General features: G+C 42.1%; 1 protein-coding gene across 1 annotated transcript in view; it reads left to right on the top strand.

Annotated features, from left to right (window-relative positions):
- The window catches only part of LOC115475044 (olfactory receptor 6C3-like), a 38,340-nt gene extending 19,573 nt beyond the window's left edge, over positions 1-18,767 (top strand). Inside the window, exon 3 of the mRNA XM_030210781.1 lies at positions 18,481-18,767. Coding sequence (XP_030066641.1) covers positions 18,481-18,767 — 287 coding nt within the window. The remainder of the gene's footprint in view (positions 1-18,480) is intronic.
- The last annotated feature ends 8,349 nt before the right edge of the window (positions 18,768-27,116 follow it).

The following is a 27,116-nucleotide window of genomic DNA, read 5'->3' as shown; positions in this document are numbered from 1 at the left end:
CATCCGCAAAAAGGCAAACTTTACCTTGTAACCCTTCGGGAATGTCACTCACAAATATATTGAACAGAATGGGCCCCAGCACCGATCCCTGAGGCACTCCACTACTCACCTTTCCTTCCTCCGAGCGAACTCCATTCACCACCACCCTCTGGTCTGTCCGTCAACCAGTTCCTAATCCAGTTCACCACTTCGGGTCCTATTTTCAGGCCGTCTAGTTTATTTAAGAGCCTCCTGTGGGGAACCGTGTCGAAAGCCTTGCTGAAATCTAAGTAGATGACGTCCATAGCACGTCCTTGATTTAATTCTCCCGTCACCCAGTCAAAGAATTCAATGAGATTCGTTTGGCACGATTTCCCTTTGGTGAAACCATGTTGTCTCGGATCTTGCAACTTATTGGCTTCCAGGAAATTCACTATCCTTTCCTTCAGCATGGCTTCCATTACTTTTCCAATAACCGAAGTGAGGCTTACCGGCCTGTAGTTTCCAGCTTCTTCCCTATCCCCACTTTTGTGAAGAGGGACCACCTCCACCGTTCTCCAATCCCTCGGAACCTCTCCCGTCTCCAAGGATTTATTAAACAAGTCTTTAAGAGGACCCGCCAGAACCTCTCTGAGCTCCCTCAGTATTCTGGGGTGGATCCCGTCCGGCCCCATGGCTTTGTCCACCTTTAGCTTTCCAAGTTGTTGATACACACTCTCTTCCGTGAACGGCGCTCTATCCACCTCATTTTCAGGTGTACTTTTGCCAGTCGCTCTCGGTCCTTCCCCAGGGTTTTCTTCAGTGAAAACAGAACAAAAGTATCTATTTAGCAAATTGGCTTTTTCTTCATCATTTTCTGCATAGCGTTTTGTTGTATCTTTTAGTCTCACAATTCCCTTTATAGTCTTTCTCCTTTCACTAATATACCTGAAGAAGTTTTTGTCTCCCCTCTTACATTTCTAGCCATTTGTTCTTCCGCTTGCGCCTTCGCCAGACATACCCTCTCTTGGCTTCTTTCAGTTTCATCCGGTATTCCTCCCCGTGTTCCTCCTCTTGAGATTTTCTATATTTCTGGAATGCTAACTCTTTAATCTTTATTTTCTCAGCCACTTGCTTTGAGAACCATATCGGTTTCCTTTTTCTCCTGCTTTTATTTACTCTCCTTACATAAAGGTCTGTGGCCCTGTTTATTACTTCTTTTAGCCTGGACCACTGTCCTTCCACTTCTCGTATGCCCTCCCAGCCCATCAGCTCCTTCCTCAGGTATTCTCCCATTTTGTTAAAGTCAGCTCGTTTGAAATCGAGGACTTTGAGTTTAGAGTGGCTGCCGTCCACATGAGCCGTTACATCAAAACAAACCATTTGATGGTCACTGTTTCCCAGGTGCGCAGCTACTCGGACATTTGACACACTATCCCCATTCGTGAGCACCAGATCCAACGTGGCTCCCTCCCTCGTGGGTTCATTCACCATTTGTCTGAGCAGAGCACTTTGGAAAGCATCCACAATCTCTCTACTTCTTTCCAATTTTGCAGACGGAACCTTCCAATCTACATCCGGCAGATTAAAATCTCCCAACAACAGCACCTCTCTTTTCTTCCCCAACTTTTGAATATCAGCGATCAGATCTTTATCTAGTTCTTCCAATTGTGTCGGGGGTCTATAGACAACACCCACGTGGACCAAGGTTCTATCCTCTCTTTTTAAGGTGATCCATATCGCTTCTTCCTTTCCCCAGTTCCTGTCATTTCAGTCGCTGGGATATCATTTCTCACATACAGAGCTACTCCTCCACCTATACGTCCCTCTCTATCCTTCCTAAAAAGATTATAGCCTGGTATGTTTACATCCCATTCATGGGAACCATTGAGCCATGTCTCTGTGACTGCAACTATGTCCAAGTCAGACTCCAAAATCAGGGCTTGAAGGTCAGGAATTTTATTGCTTAGACTGCGAGCATTTGTGGTCATCGCTTTCCATGTACATTTCCTAGTATGTGTTTTGGTTTTAGTGATTTGTGAGGGTGTTTTCTCTTTGGGTACCTTCTCATATTTTTGTTCCCCCTTCCTTGCTTTTTCTTCTTTTTCCACTTCAGTTTTATTTTCAGGAACATCAGAGTGCTGTAGTGGAGCAAAAGAATTTTGTAGTGGCAACACTTGTGCGGGCGGATGCTTCTGTGTCACATGATGAAGTCTGCCCGAGCCTACTGTGAACCATCTGTTCTTATGTGGTTTTATTCTTTGAGGCAGTGGTGAGAATTTATAATTCTGCACAGTCCTATAAGTTGCTTTAATTGCATCTAATTCTTGCATTACTTTACAGAGCTCTTGTTTTAAAGTAGATAGCTGAAGACAGATAGGACAAGCTTTAAGTCTCCAGATGATTGACCTTGAAACTAAAGCATCACAATTATTGCAGAGAATAAAAGTCATCCTGATTGGTTGAAATGGGTATGAACAGGTGTACTATGTTGGAGTAATAGCCTGCAAGACTGCCTGTGTATGATTGGGTAAAGTTAATGAGGACTGGTTTGTCTATAAATGAGTGGCAAACCCTGGGGTGGGAGGGTGGGATTATAAGTCCCAAAGTGTCAGCTAAATGCTGCTGTTATCAAGGGAATGCTCTAGTTGAATGGACCCAAATGGTCCAGTCTGAGCAAGAATTTTCACTTGATTTAACTTTTAAAACTGATATTGCTAACTTTCCTTTTCACTAAGTCTAAATATTCCCAATAATTATAGCAGTTCCTCTCTATCAGAGTTTGGCAGGAACAGAAAGAAAGCCAGAAAGAAAGAGAGAGGTTTCACAGTGCTAATTAAAATTATTAAGCAATAAGCATTAAAATTTAAAGAGATTATCAGGTAGCTCACCTAGAGAAACCAGCTAGTTGAGAAGTGTGGGGATTTATAGGTCAGAATTAAACCTTTCCTTTGCAGGAGATTTTGGTTCAGTTCCAGCACCTAGAGAAACCAGCTAGTTGAGAAGTGTGGGGATTTATAGGTCAGATTTAAACATTGACTACAGACCTTTTATATGACCTGCAGACCTTTGATTTATTTATTTATTTATTAGGATTTATTTACCGCTTTTTTGAAGGAATTCACTCAAGAGGTGTACAGTAATAATAAATCAAACATGTACAATAGATAATTACAGCAGTAAAAATATTCAAGTATACTACTTACATGCAATGCAATAGCAATAGAACATTTTAATTGACAGTGTAGGGTATAAACAAAGATGGAACATACAGATAGGTAAGAGTAAGAGGAATTAGAAATAAGGTGACTGATTTAAAGAAAGTTACACATGAGGTCAGAGAGATGGTTAAATATTATCTCAGCTAGAGTAGGAGTAGATAAACAAGTCCTGCTGCAGTATGTGCAACCTGTGTGTCACTCCTTGTGTGTGAGAGTGAGACTAAAAAGTTAGTTACTTCTTCCATTAAATGCCTGGTTGAACAGCCAAGCTTTCACCTGCTTCCTGAAGTAGAGATAGTCTTGTGTTAAGTGGAGCCTTTCAGCAGGGCATTCCAGATTGTGGGGGCTACTCCGGAGAAGGCTCGCTTGCAGTTATCATATCATGTAATGTCTTTTGGAGAGGGTGTGATTAGTGACAGTCCTTGAGAGGACCTTAGTGTCTTTGGAGGTGTGTAGTGATCATCCTGTTCTTCAGGTACTCGGGGCCATTTCCTTTAAGGGCCTTAAAGATCAGACATAGAGTTTTAAATTTAACCCTGTATTGTACTGGTAGCGAATAAATTTTTGCAGAAATGGTGTGAAATGGTCACTTCACTTGTAACCGTCTATGAGTCTTGCTGCAGCATTCTGAATCAATTGGAGCTGGTGCAGACCCTTTGTAGTCAGACCGTTGTAGAGTGCATTACAGTAGTCCAGTCTTGATGTTATCATGGCATGCACAATGGGGTAAGATTTACCTTCTCGATGTAAAGTGTAGAGAGGCAGCGTAGCACTCGCAAATAATAGAAGCAGCTCCTGAAGGTTGCTTAGATTTGGGGAATCAGAGTAAGTGTTGAATGTGATTTGATTTGACGAGGAGTTATCTTTTCACCACAGCTCTCCAATTTTTCCTTTTTGGTGGTTTTACTATAGCAGTTTAGCTGACTCTCCACATACCTTTTATGTGCATTTGAATATGTTTTATTGCACGGCCATTTGTTTTACCATTCATTTGGGTATGTATAACCTTTTCACATTTAATATATTTGTTCTGTTTATGTAATGATACATTCATGTGCTTGAACATATTTCTTTTATTTCATCCAATGATTATATGTATGTTCCATATACCTTTATATATACATTTCACTATATGCATTTGAACAGTTTTATTGCACAGCTATTTGTTTTGCCATTCATTTGAGCATGTATAACTTTTTATCATTTAATATGTTTTCCATTTATGTAATGATACATTTATGTACTTAAACATATTGTTTTTATTTCATTCAGTTATTATATGTATGCTATTTGTTTTCATACACTTCACCTGATTTTTATGATCTTTCGTACTTTAGACATTTTTTTTCCTTTTTTCTTTGGGTAACACCTTTGTTTTTATATTTGTAGTGGTCTTCAGATTGCTTCATTGTTTTTGCTGCACTAATATACCTTCACACAGAATGATTCAATGATATTTTCTGAATCACACATGCAGGCTCTGGCTTCTGTTTCACTGACGCATGTGTTAGATTTAGCATCTGTGTTTTGGCACCTTTCATATAGTATATACAACCCTGATTCCTACATGGTTCTTTATTACTTTTCGGCACCACCAGAGATTTTGAACTTTTGCTGAGGTTTTTCAGTGCGATTTAAGGTACTTGTTTCTTTTATAGAGTTTTCTTTTTACTCACACAATATGTTTTCATAATGCTTTCTTTTGGGTATTATGATCACATTCTTTCATTTTGATGCAATACCGTATTTTCTTTTGTGATGTTTATATAGAACCTTTATGTCTTGCACACGTTCACTGGCAGTGTTACAATTACATTTTCCTTTGGATTGCCATACATCTTATTTTTTTCTCACCATTTTGCTCTCTCATATTTTGGCTTCTCTCACTGTGTTGCACAGCACACTTCTCATGTCTAATTTCTTAGATTCTTTCACGTCAGTTTTCTCACATTGTCCTGATGTTGCATTTTTTGGTATTAGAGATTGTAATAGGACAGGGTCCTTGAAGTCTCCCTTAAAGCCAGTAGAGTTAGAGCCAGTGGCATTCCTAGGGGCGCTGACACCCGGGGCAGATCGCCGATACGCCCCGCCCCCCGGGTGCAGCACCCCCCCATGCAGCGCGACCCCCACCCCGGCAAAAGGACACCCCCCACCCCAGCGAAAGAACCCCCTCACCCCCGGATGCACGCCGCTGGGGGGGGGGGTGCCGCGTGCCAGTCAGCGTCGTTCATTTCCATGCTCCCTCTGCCCCGGAACAGGTTACTTCCTGTTCTGGGGCAGAGGGAGCATGGAAACGAACGACACTGACTGGCGCACGGCACCCCCCCAGCGGCGTGCACCCGGGGCGGACCGCCCCCACCGCCCCCCCTTGGTACGCCACTGGTTAGAATTATTGTACCCAGAAGCCAGCAGGGGAGGGGGTGGGACCCAAAACCTGGATAGGATTCCCTTACCGGGAGCGGGCCCAAGCATCAGCAGTAAGGGGGATGCAGAAATACCAGTGGCCAGGAGGGGGAGCAGGAACCAAGAGGACCAGTTTCCCTGGATTAGGAAGCAGTATTTAATTCCTGCCACCTGTGAGAGAGAGAGAGAGATGCCTTCCTGAAGTCTTTGAGGAACGGAGGACTGGAGGAGATCTGTGGGGAGGAGAAAAAGGACATGGAATGGGAGGAGAGTGGAGCCGATCTCCCCGCAGTTGCACCCTATGAGGAGGAACAGATGGACCTGGAAAGTTAAAGATAAGTGACTTTTTACAACTGTTGGAGAGAGCATGTGTGGGAGGCCACAGAGTGTTTGTTGCTGTGCAGAGGTGGAACACTGCTCAGTCTGAGAACCAAAGTGCTGTGGTTCCTGACTAAGGAGAGAAACTGATTTGGACTTTGTGGAAGCCAAGGACTACTAACTGTAGAACACTTGAAAATAAAGGAACCTTTATTTGGGAGGGAAGGGGAAGGGGGGAATTGACTGAAGTTTGCAGGCTGAAAGAGGGATCTCAGCTCACCTGTTTGTCCTCTGATTTTGGGGATTGTGGATTTCTGTTTGGACGCTGCACTTGCTAAAAGCTGAGGACCTCAGAATTGTTTCCCCTGAGTTTAAAGGGGGGGGAAGCGCCCAGTGAACAGCGCTCCTCTATTGAGGAGGATTGGAGCTACAATAAAAAGGGATTTTTGTTCCACCAGTGTGGTATATGTGCGGTGCCCACAGGGGCAGTTGCAGCTGGCATTGCACCTGGGAGGAGGCCGCGCCCTATGGAAGAAGGGGGGAGTTTACAAGATACATCTGTTTATAGATGCACTTTCATTCCATGGAATTCACTACAGCATAAATATTATTTCCCTTTTTGATATCCTCTTTTTTCTTTACCATCTGTTTAGATATCCGTTCTATTCACACTGTTTTCTCAGCTGTACAGCAGTTCATTTAACCTTTAACGTTAACCATGTATGCATGTTAACCATGTACACACCTACAATATCCCTATAGGCGCCTACACGGTTAGTGCATGTGCTAAGTGTAAGCACATTAAAAATGCTAACTCACCTTAATAAACAGGGCCCCTAAATTGATATTTATTTGTGTCCCCTGTGATTCCTTCCCTAGGCACTTAAACATTTTTTCATATGATCTGTGTTTTTATCTTCAAACCACTTGTCATTGTGTACAACATTTGCACATCACCATACTTTTTATGATATCTATTATTGTTTTCATTGACATTTCTACTACTGATATATTGATGGTTTGTTCCTCTCAATTTATAACAGTATTATGCATATCTGTTTTGTGCATATATTTTTATGATTTTATTTTTATGTATATTTATTGTTTTATTTGAAATGCATTATGTAGACTCCTGAGACAGGTGCTTAGGAGCCAAAACACAGTTGCTGTGTTAAGTCTTTTTGGACCATTGCAAATAAACATTACCTGCTACCATTCTTCATCTCTTCTTTGTGGTTTTTGGAAGTGCCTTCTTTGTCCTACTCCATTGTTAATTCTACTGTTTTGTCATACACCCAGACTACAGAACCTATTTGAGATTCTTGTGATGTGAACCATGACACCAACAAAGAGATTGTGGAATATAAGAATGGGAGTCTGAGTCTTTGGTAACAGTCCATCACCAGCAGTGGCTACTTATGGGCTCAGGAGAACAGCCCAAGAAAGAGAAAAAGTTTATAGCACAGACACCAAACTATCTAGAAAGAGATTTTTATGTAGATGATGGATTGAAGTCCTTACCTACCACAAAGGAAGCCATTGACTTGTTAAAAAGAATACAAGCAATGCCAGCAGAGGCTAATCTAAGACTTCAGAAAATCACCTCAAACACTGCAAAAGTGATGAAAGCATTTGCTACAGAGGATTATGCAAAAGATTTGAAAGATATATATCTAAGAGTAGATACATCTCCACTTCAGTGAAGCCTTGGGTTACACTGGGACTTAAAAAGAGATGCCTTTACCTTCCAAGTCTCAACTCAAGAGAAACCCTATACTCGTTGAGGTGTCTTATCTACAGTCAACAGTCTATATGATCCACTGGGATTCATGGCTCCAGTTACCACCCAAGGGAGATCCTTATTAAGAGAACTGTCCCAAAGTGGTGGGATGGATGGGATGACCCATTACCATCAGAAAAGAAACAGGAATGGGAAAAATGGAAAAATTCCCTAAAGACTCTTGAACAATTATATGTTCCACATGCATACATTCCTGCTCAACTCAATACTGCCAGAAGCAGGGAAATTTGCATCTTTTTAGACGCTTCAGTAAAGGCCATTCCTGCAGTAGCCTACTTGAAAGCAACAGACACAGAAGGAATGTCTTGTGTGGGCTTTATTTTCAACAAGGCTAAGGTAGCACCACAATCCAACCATCCCATCCCATGCTTAGAATTATATAGAGCAGTACTGGCAACAAAAACAGTGGCAATGATAACCAGTGAAATGGACATTCAAGAAGACACCTGTCACCAAAGCAGTATCAAAGATGCGGATTCAGAATTATCAATGATAAGTTAGCACCACCATGGATTTTAACACCAGCCATACTCCTGACACAAAAGTCAGACACAATTCTTTCTCCACCAGGGAAGTTTAAAAGCAAAGACACTTACAAACATTTCTGGAAACAAGACTAGAACTTGGCAAGTGCTTTTTGGAAATCATTGGAAATGAGAGTACCTTCCAACTCTGCAGTATCAAAGCAAATGGCAATCAAGCAAGCCTAACATCAAAGAAGGAGATCTTGTCCTGCTTAAAGACAGTCAACTCCAGTGCAATAGTTTGCTTTGGGCCTTGTGATCAAGACCTTTCCTAGCCAGGATGTCCACTTCAGAGACTTTTTCTTTTCTCTCTTTAATGTCCTTTCTTTTGTGCTGTCTGTTTCTCGTTTCAGCTCCTATGAGACAGAGAGAAGAAGTAGCCTGGATGAAAGAAAGTCTGAGATGACAAGAAGTTTGTCAAGCTAATAAAGATCTAGCTTATAAGAGCTTGCATGCCCATAACATTTGGTTATCGGTAAAGGGTTAATAATGGTATCCTCTGATACCAGACAGGGAGTGTACAGTCCCCATTACATGGGGCAGCTTGGGCTGTCTATGTATAACAGATTACATGTCTGAATATTTTACTAAGCTGTATATATGGACTAGGTCCCTGCATTTCTATAGTCCTTAGGTGATGGGCCTTCTCTGAGCACCTGTACTCTATTCCTAGTACCTTATGGAACCTTTCTGGTTTACTTGGCTGTTTTATTTATTAATAGTTGATGTCAGTAAAATATCTTTAAGGCATTCAGGGGTAAATCTATAAAGGTAGTGTCAATATTTAGGTACCAAAATGCATGTGAATGACCAGAATACTGGAAAAAATGTGTGTATGTGTCTATATATCTGCAGACACATCAGTATTCCAGCTATGACCTGTTCTATAAAATGGTGCCTAAATGCATTGGAGTGTAGTTTGCAGGTGATTGCACCCATGGATGGAGTTATAATTGCCTCATCTACTCAGTCACATGCCTCCTATCCCCACAATTCTTAACTTCTCATCCACTCACTCACTTACTCAGTCCCACTGTATTAACCCCATCCCCTTGCTTTTTCACTAGCTGCCCTTTTACCCCCTACCTACTCAATCAGTCTTTGCCACCAATATTCCCCAATCAATTCATCCAGTTTCCTCTCATCAATCGCCCCCACCCACCCTTTCAGTCACACTCAGACCCACTACCTATTAATAATAATATGTCCAGCTCCATTAAGCTGCCTTGCCAATCTCAATAACTCCACTACTCACAATCATACACATCTATCTGCACCACACACTGCTAGTATAATGTTTGCATAATACTTACAGCATGCAATTTTTAATTTGTTATAATTTTGTTCATGTTCCTCATCTGAAACCTAGAAATTATCTTGGGGTTTTATCTCATAGGTCCCAGAAATCTCTTATATCTCTCTGTCTAATCTGTGTCTTTGCTATTAGGAAGAGATTCTTTGCCACAAAATTAACTAGAAAAAGTGAGTATACCTTTCTTTATTTATATTTTAATGAAGAATGCATGCAAACCAATATACAGCTATTGAACAGGAGGACTTAATGCTCTATACAGTTTTATTAGCTGAAAGTAGAAGTTTTGTACTGTTGGTTCTAAACTGCTTCATCACTATTCCACAGTCCAAATTATTTAAAACAAAATATGATTTCAGATTAATTATTTAATATAATTCTATCAGCAGTCTTAAGGGGGTCATTTGTAAAAGCATTTTTTCTGTGTAAAGTATGCTCTGCACATAGAAGATGACTGGTAAAATTGAATGGGTGCATATGCATATAAAAAGTAGGTGGGCAGAAACATAGGCCCCCTTTTACTAAGGCACGCTAAAATTGTTGCCACGCTAAACGTTAGAGACACCCATTGGAATGCATTGGCGTCTCTAACATTTAGCGCGCCCACAAGTTTAGCGTGCACTAAAAATGTGAGTGCGCCTTAGTAAAAGGGGGCCATAGTGCTTACTTTTACTCAGTATTTGGGTAGGCTTTACTTGTGCTGCAGGTTGGTTTAGCAGGAGCAGCAATGCGATGTGTATATATTTATAAAGTACACCCCTACATGCATACCGTATATTGCATACACATATTTTTGCCTGTCTTCAAGGAAGCACAAACTTGTGCATGAGCATACGTAAGCTGCTGTGAATAATTCTTGGTTCTTGTTTTATAAATACCAGATACCCAGGGCATTTTTTCTAGCAAAAAAAGATGTGGGTACTCAAATGTCAAACCATCTTTCAGGGGTGGGAGGATCACTGAGGGACATGCTTCACAATAGCCAAGCCTCCTGTAACAAGCCACAGAATCTACGAATAGGCAGCACTGGTGTGTAGAGCCTCAGCTCTCTTGTTACTACTTGGAGACCAAGGGTCAGTTTTAGCAAGCAGTAGAAAAGGTGCCGGTATTCAGTACTCCCGAACACCCCCTGAAAAAAAGCCCTAGAGATACCAACCCAAAATTGAGATTTTAAAAAACCCTACATAAAAAAAGTAGGGGTAGCCTAAAGAACTTCCAACACAACAGATATGAAAACACTCTTTTATTGTCAATAAAAGTGTTTTAATACCTGTTGTGCTGGAAGTTCTTTGGCGCACCCCTTCTTTGTTTTGTTTTTTGCCTGTTTTAGATACTTTTTTTGTCTTTATGATTTTTTTGACATCTACATAGGTGCCCTGTTATAAAGTTAACCCCAAAGTGAATTTAGAGCAGAATATATGAAGCTGCCGTTTATGAGCAGAAAAGGAAAGAAGAAATGAGTTCAGTATATTCCTGAAAAGGTGAATCTAATTTGATAATTGGACTGCGAAGTAAGTTGTAGCTTTTACTGACTGTGTCTTACATACATAGTTTCTTTAACACCTGGATAGATATGAATGTCCACCGAGGTGTTAAAGAAATCACAGTGCGGTAATGTCTCTGCCTATTTGCACATAATATTCTATTTTATGTGATCTATGATCCTCACCAAAAAGGGATGCTTTCTATACTATCTAAAACTTGTATAAGGACACAGTCTCTTTCTGTCACTAGACTAGCCTTAAGGAACTCCTTTCCAATAGAACTGCATTTACAGACAGATTATCTAAAGTTTAGTAGTGTATTTTTATATTTCTGCATACATGAATTATTTGATATTTATGGGCAAGATATTTCCATAGTAGATATTTGGAAAGCTGTTTGCAGGACTGAGGAGATGTTGCAGAAGATAGTCATACAGCAATTGCAACTTTACCAGACAGAATGTGGAAAGATTAGAGGACCTGGATAATAAGATAGCTACCATCAAAGCTAGGCTTAAGGTCCTTGAACCTGGGTACTTCTAACTCAGGCTACTGGGATCTTAGGCATTAAGGATATCCTTTTAAGTTATTATAAGATGGAGGTCTTGGAAAATATATTGAGAAAATGGAATCTCAATTTTCTTAATTTTCCATAGCAGGGAGTTTGTGCCAATTTTTATAAAGGCATGGGGGTCATTTTCAATGCACTTAGACTTACCAAGTTCCATACGTTAATGTTTAACTTTGTAAGTCTAAGTGCTTTGAAAATACACCTCATAGGCTCTTATATGTAACCCCCCCCCCCCACACACACACACACACTTAGTCTAGGTGCCTGCCTAGACTATGTCTGAGGTAGTTGGACGAGGGATACACATTCTTATTTACTCATTACAAGACCAGGGCAGAATCAGGATTTCCCTTGGGGGCAGAGCAAGATCTACATCAGACTTCACACAATATAATAATGGAGTCCAGAACATTTACTATCCTTCAGTTGATGAGGGGTACAGCTTCAACCATTTCAAACATATGGCCAACTATATATAAAAGCTTTTCTCCTCTTCTCCATTCATACATCAACACATACAGATTCTCTTTATTCTTCTTGTTATACAAGGTGAGGGCATGGCTTACACATTTCTTTACATTTGCAATTAGGGATAATCAGATGTTAGCGGTTCATAAGGTTAAATCAATTGGTAAACTTAGATGTGCCATGGTATCTAGAAGACAGACATAATATCTCTGCCGAGATGATGTTATGATATGTTACAAAACAGTTCTTTACTCCTTCTGTATGTGCTGGTTACAATAGTATGATGCCTGGATAGCATTATGAATAAATCTTCTCTCCTTACAGCACCTAGAAGGAAAGCTACTGCTGCCACCAGGCCCTTCCCCCTATTACCACAAACCCTCCTACTGTTCCACAAGCTTCCAGAGGTTTTCCACTATTCCCTAAGTTCTCTTCCTCTCTGGAAACATCCAGTGCCAGAATATGTGATTTCCTGATAGGTGCGGGAAACAACAATTTTACAGAAAGGCTATAGAAGAACTGACTCCAAACTGTCTATCTGCTGAGTGCAGGGCATAACTACCATTGAGCAAGCTGGAAAAATGCCCAGGGATGCTCAGTGGTAGGGGCTGCCTGAAGCTGCACCTGATCCCCCCCCCCCCCCCCCATGCATTTGGGTCCAGTATAACTCCCCTCCACCAGACCTCCACACTCTGCAATGGGGATCATAGACAAAGACATTCTGAAAGCTGCCACAGTGGGCCGGCGGGGGCCTTCCTCTGCTGCATTCCACCTCTTTGATGCAACTGCTTGTGGGAGGGATGCAGCAGAGGAAAGCCCCCTCCATCTAGTGCAGCAGCTTTCAGGCTTTATCTTTCATGATTCTCGCTGTGGTGTGTGGAAGCCTGGTGGAGGAGGGGACAGCAGTGCCACACCCGGGCACAGAAGAGGGGAAGGGAGAGATGCTGAAATGGCCGGGAGAGGGGGAGGCAAAGGGGGAGAGACAATATACTTGAAGAGGGCAAAGTGGAGAAAGAGACCTGAGCAAAGGGAGGGGGAAGAGAGGGGGCAGATGCTGGATGGGGGGGGGGGGGGGGGCAGAGAGAAGAGATAGAGACTGGACCAGAGGAGAGAGGTGACAGATGATGGAACAACAGAGGGATGGAGGGGGTCAGGGGTAAGGTGCAAGAGGAAGGGAAGAGAGAAGCTGGACATGGGGAGGGACAGAGACACAAAGAGACACAGAGGGGGGTAATATAGACACAAAGGGAGGGGAAGGTGACACAGAGGAGATATGCTGGACACAACAGATAGAGACACACATAAAAGATGAATACTGGACAGAGAAAGAAAAGAGAACAGGAGACATGCAAATATTTAAGAAAAAAAAAACAGAAAGCAGAAGAGAGACACAAGGACCAAAGTTAAGTCTCGGACAACAAAGGTAGAAAAAAAGTATTTTTTCTGAATTTATATTGTATATGTCAGCTTTAGGAATGTGCATCTTCGTACCCTTACTCCTAAGAGTCCCTCCTACCTTGAGAGCAATAGTTTGATAGGAGGCCCATTTAAATTTTCCACCCAAGATCCATTCAGTCCTAGCTATGTCAACTGACTGAGTGATAGGGGCCTAGAGAAAATTGTTTTGCAAAATACAGGCTGCCACTTTCCTATTTGCTGGCAGGACTACACAGGCCAGCAATAGAAACACTTACATGAATGACTGTGCACAGATGGAGAATTCAAGTCAGCATAAATGGCTGGAATTCTTATGAAGTTACATGTGTTTTATAAAATAGCTTCCAAATAGGTGCCTACTTAGTTCTCCAGCCTTGGTAAACTAACAAAATTACCTTCTAATCCCCTTAGTCTATAGCAGGTCACTAAATTCGGGCACCAATATCTCAGGTAAGTTATAGATACTCTTCTAATTGCTAGGTGCACACAGGGCTGCTTTTACCAATAGGCAAAAGGAGCAGCTGCCCTGGACCTCTGTATAAAAGGGTCCCAGGAGCCCAGTTGCTCATTGGTAAAAGTGGCTCTGCATGTCCCTATAGTTCTATTTAAAAAAAGAAGAGAGGTATAGTTGAGACCATTGGATCCTAGGGCCAGGGCTGATCCCCTCAACCCCTTTCTACCACTGTGCAACATCATGGCCCAAGCAGATCCTCCCCTCTGCTACCTACAGGCCAGCAGCAGCAATCAAACATGGTACCAACTGTAAGCATCATAGAGCAATTGATTCTATATGCTCATGAAGCCCTTCTGATACCACCAGAGGGGGCAAGACCAGCAGGGCCTTCATGAGCACATGGCTCGAAGGCTGTATAGTGCATCTCACTGCTGCTTTCTTGATTGCTTGTGTGGACCCGGAGTCAGCAGAGGGAGAGAATTGGCTGGGCCCTGGTGTGAGCAAGAAGAATGGTACTAGCAGGCCCATGGCACAGCAAAAGGGTAGCAGGTATGTTTCAGGGGAAATGCTTGACTAGTGGAAGGAAGTGTGATGTTGCACCTTGGGTTGGGGACAGAGAGAGAGAGAGAGAAAGAGAGAGAGAGAGAAGAGAGAGGGAGGGTAATGTTGGATGGTGGGTAAGAGGGGTGGCAGTGCTAGACTCAGGGGTGGTGGGGTGGAGAGAGGGTGTGATGCTGGATGGGTGAGAGGGAGGGAAGAAGACAGTAGAGGTAATGCTTGAGGCGGTGTGGAGGGGTGGGTTGGGGAAAGGGTACTGCTGGACCAGAGGGGAGGGGGTGATGATGGATGGATGGGAGAAAGGTAAGAGTAGGGGCAATACTGGACAGGAGGGGAATGGGGGCATATGGGGTCATTTTGGGTAGAAAATGCCACCCCAGTTTCAGCCATCAGATCAAGTTCGCAGTACACATGGCCAATCTAATGGCTTTCTGCCCTGGATAGTTTTGCTCATCCCTGCCTCTCTATCATCCCAGGCTGATCTCTCTGCTCACCATACATCCTCCATCCCCCATCAACAGCAGAAGAACACCTAATGAGTCTTCATTTGCTGCCATAGGCCAGCAAGAGATGACATTTCATTAAGTGCTCCTCCTGCTGCTGATGGGAGGGGGAATGAAGCTATGCAGTCAGTAAAGTAATCGGATTGGGGTGATAAAGAAGTTAAGAGATTGGGAGAGGGATCCTATGGGATAACAGAGAGAAAGAACTGTGGGGAAGAGGGATTGACCAAAGTAATAGGGAGGCTGAGCTATTTGGTTGCTGGCTAAGCATCTACAGGGAACTCCTGTGAGAAGTGGTGAAAGAGAGGAAGAGTCTTTAAAGGGAGAGTCTGAGAAAGGAAAAAGCCTCTAGAAAGAAAATTGGGCTGTTTTGGCATTACCAAATGGCAGCCACTAGCACTGCTTAGTAAACAGGGGGGTAGGTGAGGGTCCAACTTGTTTTCTAGTTTTTTCCACAGTTCAATTTGAGCCAACAGGATTAACTCCTATCTTAGATCGCCTCTATGCAATCACAAATTCATTTCTATGTGGTTATCCAGTCAACAGAAACTGGGAATAGTACATTAAGCCGTCTAAATCTGTTCCCAGTGATTAGAGCAAGATGTTAAGCAGGAAAGGTGGATAGAGAACCCTGAGGGATTCCACACAAGCACTCCTAGGAGCTGCAAACCTTCTTGCTTCTTAACACTATAGCATTGACTAGACAAGAAACAAGAAACATAGCCTTTTTCTGTTACTGTGTGTTTCTTCACTGTTGTGGCTGATTATTGTGCTGTGGTAATTGGCCTCTCTTTATTTGTATCTGACTGCAGCAGAGGTTCCAGCTGCTGGCATAGGTGGAGAATGGTCTGCTAAGACTTGCTACTGTGTCTATCTATTTTTAGTCAGTCATATACAAAGCAGGAATAGGCCATGCCAGAGCACCCGAGGTCATCAGTCAGCTACCTTCATTAATTTCTGAATGCTTTTGTCAACCACACTATTGAGTATATTGCTTTCTTTCAGGATGTGCTTCAGAAAAAGCAAACAATGACCAAATTGTATGGGAGGGCTCATTTTCCATTATGTTTTGGGACAACTGATTGCACAAATGTAGCTATTGATCAACCCTCAATATGTAGGTGGTCTACATTGCCAAATGTCTCATAACTGATATTTTCTCAGCTTCCCAGGCTCCTGTCATGATGCCAATGTTCTATCCCAGTCAGGAATACAAAAACATCTGAGTGTGTCCAGACCACTGGGGATGGCTTCTTAGTACCTCCCAAGCATATAAAAAAAATACTTATCAGTTCTTTTTCACAGAAATCTCTCATTGGCACTGGTAACACATGAACAAACACCAGGGAAGCCTAATCACACAGATAGGGATAGAGAGCTTCTAAATAGTTCTTCCAAAGGTGTGTGACATTGTATGGCATGCTGCATTCTACACCATTTGGCTCTCACCTGTAGGCAGCTTCCCCCTGACAACCACACAAACTGCATGTGTATGTCGTGATGGAATAAAAGCCATCTATACCTATTAGAGCTTGTGATTTCAGCTACTTAAATATGTAGAGATCGATATTCAGCAGGCCAACAGCCGACATTCATCAGCATTTAACTGGACACTGCCACTGAGTATTGGCTCTAACCAGTCAATCCAAGTGGCCAGTAAAGGTTGGTCTCAGGGTGGAGTCATGGAGAAACCAACACTTATGTGGGCATGGGCCATATTAAGTTTCAGTGCCCACCTATCTAAGCGGCGGGATAAGACCACATAAAGACTATCCTGTCTTTGGTTGCTAGCTATGTAGTTCTTTCACTGAGTGCCTGCCAGCACCTGCATAACTTACTGGTTGATGCCAATACCAAACCACCTCAGCTCCAACCCTCAACCCCTTCCCAGAGTTCTGATCCCTCTCCCCAGTTCGATTCCTGTTATCTATCCCCCATCTGTTCCTTCCAGTCCAGTTGCAGCCTTCAACCTCCCTAGTTCCAACCCCTACCATTTATTTCCTCCCCGACACTCCTACCCATGCAATCCTCCCATTCTGATCCTATCAATGGATCTGATCCTCCAATCCCCAATCTCAGTCACTCTCGTCCATTTAAGCCCAGATCTCCCTTCCATCAACCCCCAGACCCCTAGGCTCCTCTAAAATTTATCTGGAGGTGATTCCTGATGCCTAGGAGGATAGGGATGGAATGATCCTGACTCATTGGCTCCAGGTTTCAAGATAGAGGCAATGACTCCTAATGTTAGTCATGCAGTACTACTGCTGGGTGTCCAGCTTTTCTATAAGAGTAAATTGTGCCAATATTTTGAAATCCGGAGTTGACAGGGCAGTAATAGAAAGGGGTTCACTCCAACCTTTCTCACTAGACCCCAGGGATCACCTAGTATGTCTTAGTGGTGTAGGGTGGGAGGGAAGAAGACCTGGGCTTGGATACAGAAGGCAGGGCCTTAGAATTGTGGGAATAATCAGAACTCAGGATGGGATCAAAACGCATGATCCAGCACTGAATCAGAGGAGGGGGGTCAGATGGGAGAAGGGAATGGATGATTGGGATAGGAACCAGGAATGGGAATGAAAAGGGGGGGGGGGTGCACTTTACCTAGGTTGATAAAATGGCGGGATTGGTATGGGTGGAAACTGGAATTAGGATGGGCGGAAATGCAAGGGAGGGGGAGTTGCACTGAGTCTATCTTATCCAGATCCCAGCCAATATTCATCCACGACCCACATAAGTGCAGATGGCTAGCACATGTCCAGTCATAATCAGATATTCAATGCTGGTGCCTGGATATGGTCTGATATTGAAATTCCAGATCTAATTTAGCCAGCAACAGTGAGGCTTTAAAAACCTATGGCCATCACCAGCTGAATATTGATTAGGTAATTTTCAATGCCATTTTTTCTTTTTTGTACATATTCTTTTGGAGAAGAGACACATATATTTTACACAAGGCTTCATGTTCAAATACATGGTACATGTTGGGGAACAGGACTTAGACACATTTCCAGACTTATGTGACTACACAAATTTGGGCTACTAACCTGTGCTGATATTTTTTATGAATTAAAAAATGTCCATATTGTTGAAAATTCAAAATTATGCAAATAAACGCAAACTCACCTTAGAAATGCCTCTTCATAATTCAGATAAAGGTATATAGTAAGGTGTTTTTGTTTTCTATACAGAAAGATGCCAGTAGCTAAATAAAGGATAATCCTTGAAGGTGGCAGCAAAAGTTTGGACAACCTACATAGACATCATGTACCAATGTCAATCTTTTAGATACATCTGTTTTAATTTTCGATTTGTCCATTTTTAATTCACAGCTAATCAGAATGGGAGAAATGAAAAAGATGAATTACACCTCGGTTACCGAATTCATCATTTTGGGATTCTTTGAGTTTCCTGAGATGCAGCTCCTCCTTTTCCTTGTGTTTTTGATTATTTATCTTATGTCCTTGACAGGGAACCTTCTTATTATATTCACAGTTTGCTCAGATTCCCATCTGCATAGCCCCATGTTCTTCTTCCTCATCAACTTGTCCTTTCTAGAAATCTGTTACGTGACTGTCACAGTGCCTAAATTGTTAGCAGTGCTCATAGCACAGAATAAGACCATCTCTTTCATGCAGTGTATGATCCAGATGTACCTGTTCCTGCCTGTACAAATGCTGAGTTCTACCTTCTCACCGCCATGGCCTATGATCGCTATGTTGCCATCTGCAATCCTTTGCGTTACACCATCATCATGAACAGGAAAGTCTGTATAAACACTAGCCAGTGTTTCCTGGTTGATTGCATTTCAAAATCCAGTTCCTCATGTACTTTAATATCAAAATCATCTTTCTGTAGCTCCAACGAAATTAACCATTTCTTCTGTGACATTACGGTATTGATGGCTCTGTCATGTTCTGAGACCTCTGTCATTGAAAATATAAATTATGTTGAAGGCCCAATTTATGGTTTTACCCCTTTCATATTAACAGTTATATCATACGTATACATTATTTCTGCGATCTTAAAAATCCATTCTGTTAAAGGTAGACAAAAGGCCTTTTCTACATGTTCCTCTCACCTAACAGTTGTTCTCTTATTTTATGGGACCATCTTTTGGTGTTTACATGAAACCCAAGTCTGATTACTCTATGGACCTTAACAAACTGCTTACTATAGTGTATATAACTGCATTCCACTGCTCAACCCCCTTGATTTATAGTCTGAGAAATAGGAACTGAAAGGAAGCTTATATAAAGCACCAGAAAAGCACAAAACTGTTGTTTTCTTCCCTAAATTAATAAAATGCTGCACACTGTGTACGATTGCAATATCCCAACAATGAGTAAACAGTGTGGGAGTTAATTTCACAATATAGTGCCTAAATGAGATGTCAAAAAAGCCAGCTGTTGTAGGTGTATTTACAAACGTAATATAAGTGTCTGTGCACCTCTTAAAAACAGGCTCCTACAATGATCTCTGATTTTATAAAAATTTTCTTACTCAGATTATATCGATAAATGTGTACTCTCCATGTGTGTACATGTGCATTTCATAAATTATATATGTACATTGTAACTTTTTCCCAGCTCCGCCTAAACTAAACTTATTCTACATGCAATTGTGTAAAAGTATTATTTATTATTTTTATTTTCAAAAATGTATACCCTGTCTATAACCTGTGACTTACAAATAAAACATACATAAAATCTAGTTTAAAAAAGTAATCAAATCAACACACAATTACAACAAACAAAACAAAAAAAAAGTCTGGGCTACGAGAAAGCTCTCCTCTATTGCAAAATACGTTTGTACACATTAGAAAAGGCCTGCAAAAGGCGATTGGTCTTTACAAGATTTTCATAATTGCTGTATTGTAGAACATAGTAACATACGTGGATGAGGATAATCGAATGGGACGATCATCTCTAAGGTTGCCCATCTCTGAGGACGTCCCCGCGAAGGGGCGGGGCATCCATATTATCGAAACAGATGGGCGTACATCTTTCGTTCGATAATACGGTCGGGGACGCCCAAATCTCAACACATAGGTCGACCTAAGAGATGGCTGCCAATAATGGAAACCGAGGACACCCATCTCAAAAACGACCAAATCCAAGGCATTTGGTCATGGAAGGAGCCAGCATTCATAGTGCACTGGTCCCCCTCACATGCCAGGACAACAACCAGGCACCCTAGGGGGCACTGCAGTGGACTTCAAAAATTGCTCCCAGGTGCATAGCTCTCTTACCTTGGGTGCTGAGCCCCCACCCCCCCCCAAAAAAAAAAACCCACTACCCACAACTGTACACCACCCTTAGGGATGAAGGGGGCACCTATATGTGGGTACAGTGGGTTTCTGGTGGGTTTTGGAGGGCTCACATTTACCACCACAAGTGTAACAGGTAGGGGGGGGGGGGGTTGGGCCAGGGTCCGCCTGCCTGAAGTGCACTGCACCCACTAAAAAACTGCTCCAGGGACCTGCATACTGCTGTGATGGAGCTGGGTATGACATTTGAGGCTGGCATAGAGGCTGGCAAAAAATGTTTTTTAATTTTTTGGGGAGTGGGAGGGGGTTGGTGACCACTGGGGGAGTAAGGGGTCAGCTGGTCAGTTCGGGCACCTTTTTGAGGCTTTGTCGTGAACAAAAAATGGACCAAATAAAGTCGGCCAAGTGCTCATCAGGGACGCCCTTCTTTTTTCCATTATCGTCCGAAGACACCCATCTCTTAAGCCCGCCCCTGTTCCGCCTTCGGTATGCCGACATGCTCCCGGGAACTTTGATCGTCCCCGTGACGGAATGCAGTTGAGGGCATCCAAAATTGGCTTTCGATTATGCCGATTTGGGCGACCCTGATGTTACAAGAAATGATTTATTTTGGGGAAAATAGCTCTAGAGCAACTCGCCTCTCTTTATAATTTAAGAGCAGGTGCTGTATGTATAAGTTTTAGGATATTAATTTCTCCACCAATCACCAAAGGTGATAATTGCAATAAATTACTCAGAACACAAAGAGACCGTATTTTTAGCTTCAAAAAAGGTTGATTTAATATACAATTGCACACGAGAGGTAGGTTTTAAGAGATCTTTACAGGTAATCTGTGCATAAAATAGAACAAAGTAGCAGGTAGGTTAACTTACAAGTCCTTGTTACAAGCATGCTGTGGTCCAGCTGATTGATGAGCACATGTTGAGGGGCAAGGCGTCAGCAGACCCCAAAGAGAGCAGCAGGTCCCAAGAGGAGGCAGGTTCCAAGAGAGCGAGCTGGGCTGTTTCCAGGCTTTTTATAATGTTAGCAGAGAAGCATGGTGTGTGCATGTCTTTGATATTTTGCAAGGCATTATGGTTAATGTAGTCTGTTCACATGACCACATTATAAGTCCTTCCTTTCTGCACATGTCTGAAAGCTGATGGGAGGGGCAGGTATCCTGTTTATGGTTTCCCCTCTGAAGTCTTTGTCTTCAATGGGCTCTTCACACCTTTCCCACCTGTCTGTCTCCTTGCATCCTCTGGTTAGGTCCAATCTTTGTTGTGTTGATCAGAGGAATAGAGTCAATTTAAAACTTTAAAGCAGTCTTAAGTCTTTTGTTTAAGGAATGAGAAAAGGCAAGGTGAGGTCCCTGCCACTGCAGCAGTACCTTTGTCTTGTAAATATTCCCCAAAGGGAGAGGGAAGAGGGCTTTTGGAATGAAAGCCAGTTCTGCTAAAAGCTGCACAAATATATATATATATGTATCTGATCCAACACAACATCATGCTACACATTTAATTCTGATGATTGACTTATACCATAACACTGAGAGAAGGACGCCCATCTCCTGATTTGTGTTGAAAAATGGGCGCCCTTCTCTTTCCAAAATTCCCCTGATAGCATGGTAACATAGTAGGTGATGGCAGAAAAAGAGCTGTACGGTCCATCCAGTATTCCCAACAAGATAAACTCATATGTGATACTTTATATGAATACCTGACCTTGATTTGTATCTACCATTTTCAGGGCACAGACCGTAGAAGTCTGCCCAGTACTAGCCCCGCCTCCCAACTAGCCACACCTCCCAACCACCAGTGCTGACACCCAATCTCTGCTAAGCTTCTGAGGATCCATTCCTTCTGAACAGGATTCCTTTATGTTTATCCCACGCATTTTTGAATTCCGTTTTCATCTCCACCACCTCCCGCAGGAGGGCATCCCAAGGGTCCACCAATCTCTCCATGAAAAAATACTTCCTGACATTTTTCTTGAGTCTGCCCCCCTTCAACCTCATTTCATGTCCTCTAGTTCTACTGCCTTCATGTCTCTGGAAAAGGTTAGTTTGCGGATTAATACCTTTCAAATATTTGAATGTCTGTATCATATCACCCCTGTTTCTCCTTTCCTCCAGGGTATACATGTTCAGGTCAGTACGTCTCTCCTCATATGTTTTGTAACGCAAATCCCACACCATTTTTGTAGCTTTTCTTTGCACCACTTCAATTTTTTTTACATCCTTAGCAAGATACAGCCTCCAAAACTGAACACAATATTCCAGGTGGGCCCTCACCAACAACTTGTATAGGGGCATCAACACCTCCTTTCTTCTGCTGGTCACACCTCTCTCTATACAGCCTAGCAACCTTCTGGCTACGGCCACTGCCTTGTCACACTGTTTCGTCGTCTTCAGATCCTCAGATACTATCACCCCAAGATCCCTCTCCCCGTCTGTACATATCAGACTCTCACCGCCTAACACATACGTCTCCCATGGATTTTACACCCTAAGTGCATCACTGCATTTCATTGCATTGTGTTTTAAATGCCAAACATTAGACCATTCTTCTAGTTTCTGCAGATCTTTTTTCACATTTTCCACTCCCTCCGGGGTGTCCACTCTGTTACAAATCTTGGTGTCATCCACAAAAAGCAAACTTTACCTTCTAACCCTTCGGCAATGTCACTCACAATATATTGAACAGAATAGGCCCCAGCACTGATCCCTGAGGCACTCCACTACTCACCTTTCCCTCATCCGAGTAAATTCCATTTACCACCACCCTCTAGCGTCTGTCCATCAACCAGTTCCTAATCTAGTTCACCATGTTGGGTCCTATCTTCAGCCTGTCAGGTTTATTCACGAGCCTCCTGTGGGGAACTGTGTCAAAAGCTTTGCTGAAATCTAAGTAGATTACATGTATAGCATGTTCCTGATTCAATTTTATGGTCACCCAGTCAAAGAATTCAATGAGATTCGTTTGCACGATTTACTTTGGTAAAACCATGTTGTCTCGGATCTTGCAACTTATTGGCTTTCAGGAAATTCACTAACCTTTCCTTAAGTATCGCTTCCATTACTTTTCCAATAACCGAAGTGAGGCTTACCGGCCTGTAGTTTCCAGCTTCTTCCCTATCACCACTTTTGTGAAGATGGACCACATCCGCTCTTCTCCAATCCCACGGAACCTCTCCCATCTCCAAGAATTCATTAAACAAATCTTTAAGAAGACACGCCAGAACCTCTCTGAACTCCCTCAATATCCTGGAGTGGATCCCGTCCAGTCCCATGGCTTTGTCTACCTTTAGATTTTTAAGTTGTTCATACACACTCGCTTCCATGAACGGTGCTATATCCGCTCCATTCTCATATGTACTTTTGCCAATCAATTGATTTTCTTCAGTGAAAACAGAACAAAAGTATTTGTTTAGCAAATTTGCTTTTCTTTCATCAATATCTACATAGCGGTTCGCAAAATCTTTCAGTCTCACAATTCCATTTTTAGTCTTCCTCCTTTCACTATTATATCTGAAGAAATTTTTGTCACCCCCTCTTTACATTTCTAGCCATTTGTTCTTCCACTTGTGCTTTCGACAGACATATCTCTTTCTTGGCTTTTTTCAGTTTCATCCGGTATTCCTCTCTGGGTTCCTCTTCTTTTCTGTATTTCATGAACGTCAACTTTTTAGCCTTTATTTTCTTAGCCACTTGCTTGGAGAACCATATTGGTTTCCTTTTTCTCTAGCTTTTATTTACTCTCCTTACATAAAGGTTTGTGGCCATATTTATAGCTTCTTTCAGCGTGGACTACTGCCCTTCCACTTCTCGTAGGTTCCCCCAGCCCATCAGCTCCATCCTCAGGTATTCCGCCATTTTACTAAGTCAGCATGCTTGAAATCCAGGACTTTGAGTTTTGAGTGGCTGCCCTCCACTTCAGCTGTTATATCAAACCAAACTGTTTGATGGTCACTGCTGCCCAGGTGGGCACCCACTCGACATTTGACACACTATCCCCATTTGTGAGCACCAGATCCAGCGTCGCTCCCTCTCTCATGGGTTCCATCACCATTTGTCTGAGTAGAGTACTTTGAAAAGCATCCACGATCTCTCTACTTCTTTCCGATTCCACAGATGGAACTTTCCAATCCACATCCAGCAGATTGAAATCTCGCAGCAACAGCACCTCTCTTTTCTTTCCTAACTTATGGATATCTGTGACCAGATCTTTATCTAGTTCCTCCGATTATGTTAACACCCATGTGGACAGATGTTCCATCATCTCTCTTTAAGGTGGTCTATATTGCTTTGCTTCTTCCTTTCCTCATGCCCCTGTCATTTCAGTCACTGTGATATCATTTCTCACTTACAGAGCTACTCCTCCACCTTTACAACCCTCTCTATCCTTCCTAAATAGATTCTAGCCTGATATGTTTGCATCCCACTCATGGGAATCATTGAGCCATGTCTCCGTGATTGCAACAATGTCTAAGTCTGCCTCTAATATCAGGGCTTTCAGGTCATGAACTTTGTTGCTTAGACTACGAGCATTTGAGGTCATCGCTTTCCATCTACATTTCAGTGGCATTTTTGTCTTCTGTTTATTTTTTTTTGTTTAGTCTCACTTTCTGCTGTGTTGATAAGAAGTGACTTGCTAAGATTGTTGTTTTCATTGCTTTCTTTTCTACTGTCACATTTTGTCTTTCACTTTAGCTGGGGGTGATCACTTGAAGTGACCTGATTCCATTTGCCACCCCTGTCATCTAGTTTAAATGCCTACAAGCATATTGTCTAAATTTCTCCCTAAGGATTTTTTTTCCGCCACAGTGACATGCAGCCCATCATTACAGTCTTTTGTTTTTCCATGTATTGCCCCATCCTCCTATGTACCTAAAACCTTCATTGTGACACCAGGCTTTGAGCCAGCTATTGAAATTTTCAGTGCTTTGCAATTTTTTTCTCTCCCTTTCCAAATGTAGGTAGTACTTCAGAAAAATCTAACATGTCCTGGGATCCCATTCCAGAGCAATGGGCCTGCCACCGAAAAAGCACATTCTGTCATCTCTGCATAAGGCATCAGATTCAAAGCTGGAACCAAAAGGCATCTATCATTATCTGATTTCAACTGACATAAAGGAGTGCACAGTTGTATACTGGTGCAATGGAGTGACTCCATACAATGTCTGATAGATCAACGTCAATGCTTTATACTGAACAGTCAACCAGTGAACCTCTTTAAGCACTGGTGTGACATGCAGATTGACTACTCCCCATAATTAATCTTGCAGCAGAATTCTGGACAGCTTGGAGTGCTCTACATCAGGACTTTGCAATACCCAAATACTGAAAACTGCAATAGTCCAACTTAATCAAAATCAGACATTGTACAATGATCCAAAAATCATAAGCATGTAATGTAGGCTTCAGCCTCAACAACCTCCTCAATATAAAAAAAAAATAAAGAGGTCTGCACAACTTGCCCTATTTGTTCCTTAAAATGCAGTTGGGAATCTAAAATGAAACCCAAACTTTTCATAGATGACTTCACAAGAATAGACACCCCATTACCATACAATCTACAATTAGTGTGGAGATCATTTGCCTTTCTGTCACTGCAACTTCAGTTTTAAATAAGTTCAAAGCAGTTTATTATCTCTCATCCATTTACCCATTGAGTCCATACATCTTTTCAATTCCATCACCAGACGTTATTGGGAAAAAAAAACCTGAATATCGTCAGCATACATTCTATAATTTAAGTTATTTCTATGTGGAAAAACAGAGAGAGATTTGCATGCACTGCCTCCACTGCATGCAAACCTATCTCATGAATATTCATTGTGGATATACTGGAAACCTGATTGGCTGGGGTGCCTCCTTTACCAGGTTTGGGAGCCCCTGATAAAAACAATGTTTTTCTCAAGCGTGGAGAAAGCTCTTCATTAGAAGCTTTCTCACCTGGTTGAATCAATGGAACCCACACCTTACCTTCAAGTCACAATATAATTCATAGGAGATTAATTTTTTTTAATCTCATCATCCGGAAAAATGAATATGGCTTCAGTACTACACTTTATCGGAAACCAATTGATAGGAATGATTTTCTATACTTCTCCAGTTTTCATGATTCTTCCTTAAAACGTAATCTACCATATTGCCAGCTTCTCAGACCAAAAAAGATATGCTCTGACCTTGAAGATTATCAACAACAATCTACCATTATGAAAGACCATTATTCTAAAAGAGGATACCCACACAAATATATCGCTGAAGGATACTCTAAGGTCATTATGAAATCTTGTAGTGACCTTTTGGGCGACAAACCTGCAAGACAAACTCCAGACATTGTCTGCACATTAAGACATTCTCACATTTAAGCTCCTTGGAGCAGGGACTGTCCTTTTTTGTTAATCTGTACAGCGCTGTGTAACCCTAGTAGCGCTCTAGAAATGTTAAGTAGTAGTAGTAGTAGTAAAATCAGCAAGATTATCAAAAAACACTGGCGTATCCTAGAAATTCATGACTGCTTCAAACACAAACATTTAGTAACTACATATTCTAGAGGAAGGAATCTAACTGGTCCCCTCAACACTTCGGTTCCTGTAAATGATTCATTGACTATTTCACATCAGGGCCACAGGATCTGCGGCACATGTAGCATTTTTGCTCACACAATTGAAACCGATATTTTCACTCATCCTCAAACCAAGAAGAAGTATTTTTTATGCCACACGTCAGACTGTAACACTATACAAGTCATTTACATCATTAAATTTCCATGCAATCTGCTTGATGTGGGCAAGACTAAGAACCAAGTGACAACAAGGCTAGTTGAGCACAGGAGCTGCATAAGTTGGAAT

The sequence above is a fragment of the Microcaecilia unicolor genome, chromosome 7 (genome assembly GCF_901765095.1).
Source record: "Microcaecilia unicolor chromosome 7, aMicUni1.1, whole genome shotgun sequence".
Taxonomy (NCBI): domain Eukaryota; kingdom Metazoa; phylum Chordata; class Amphibia; order Gymnophiona; family Siphonopidae; genus Microcaecilia; species Microcaecilia unicolor.
This window is presented reverse-complemented; position numbering and strand designations above follow the sequence as displayed.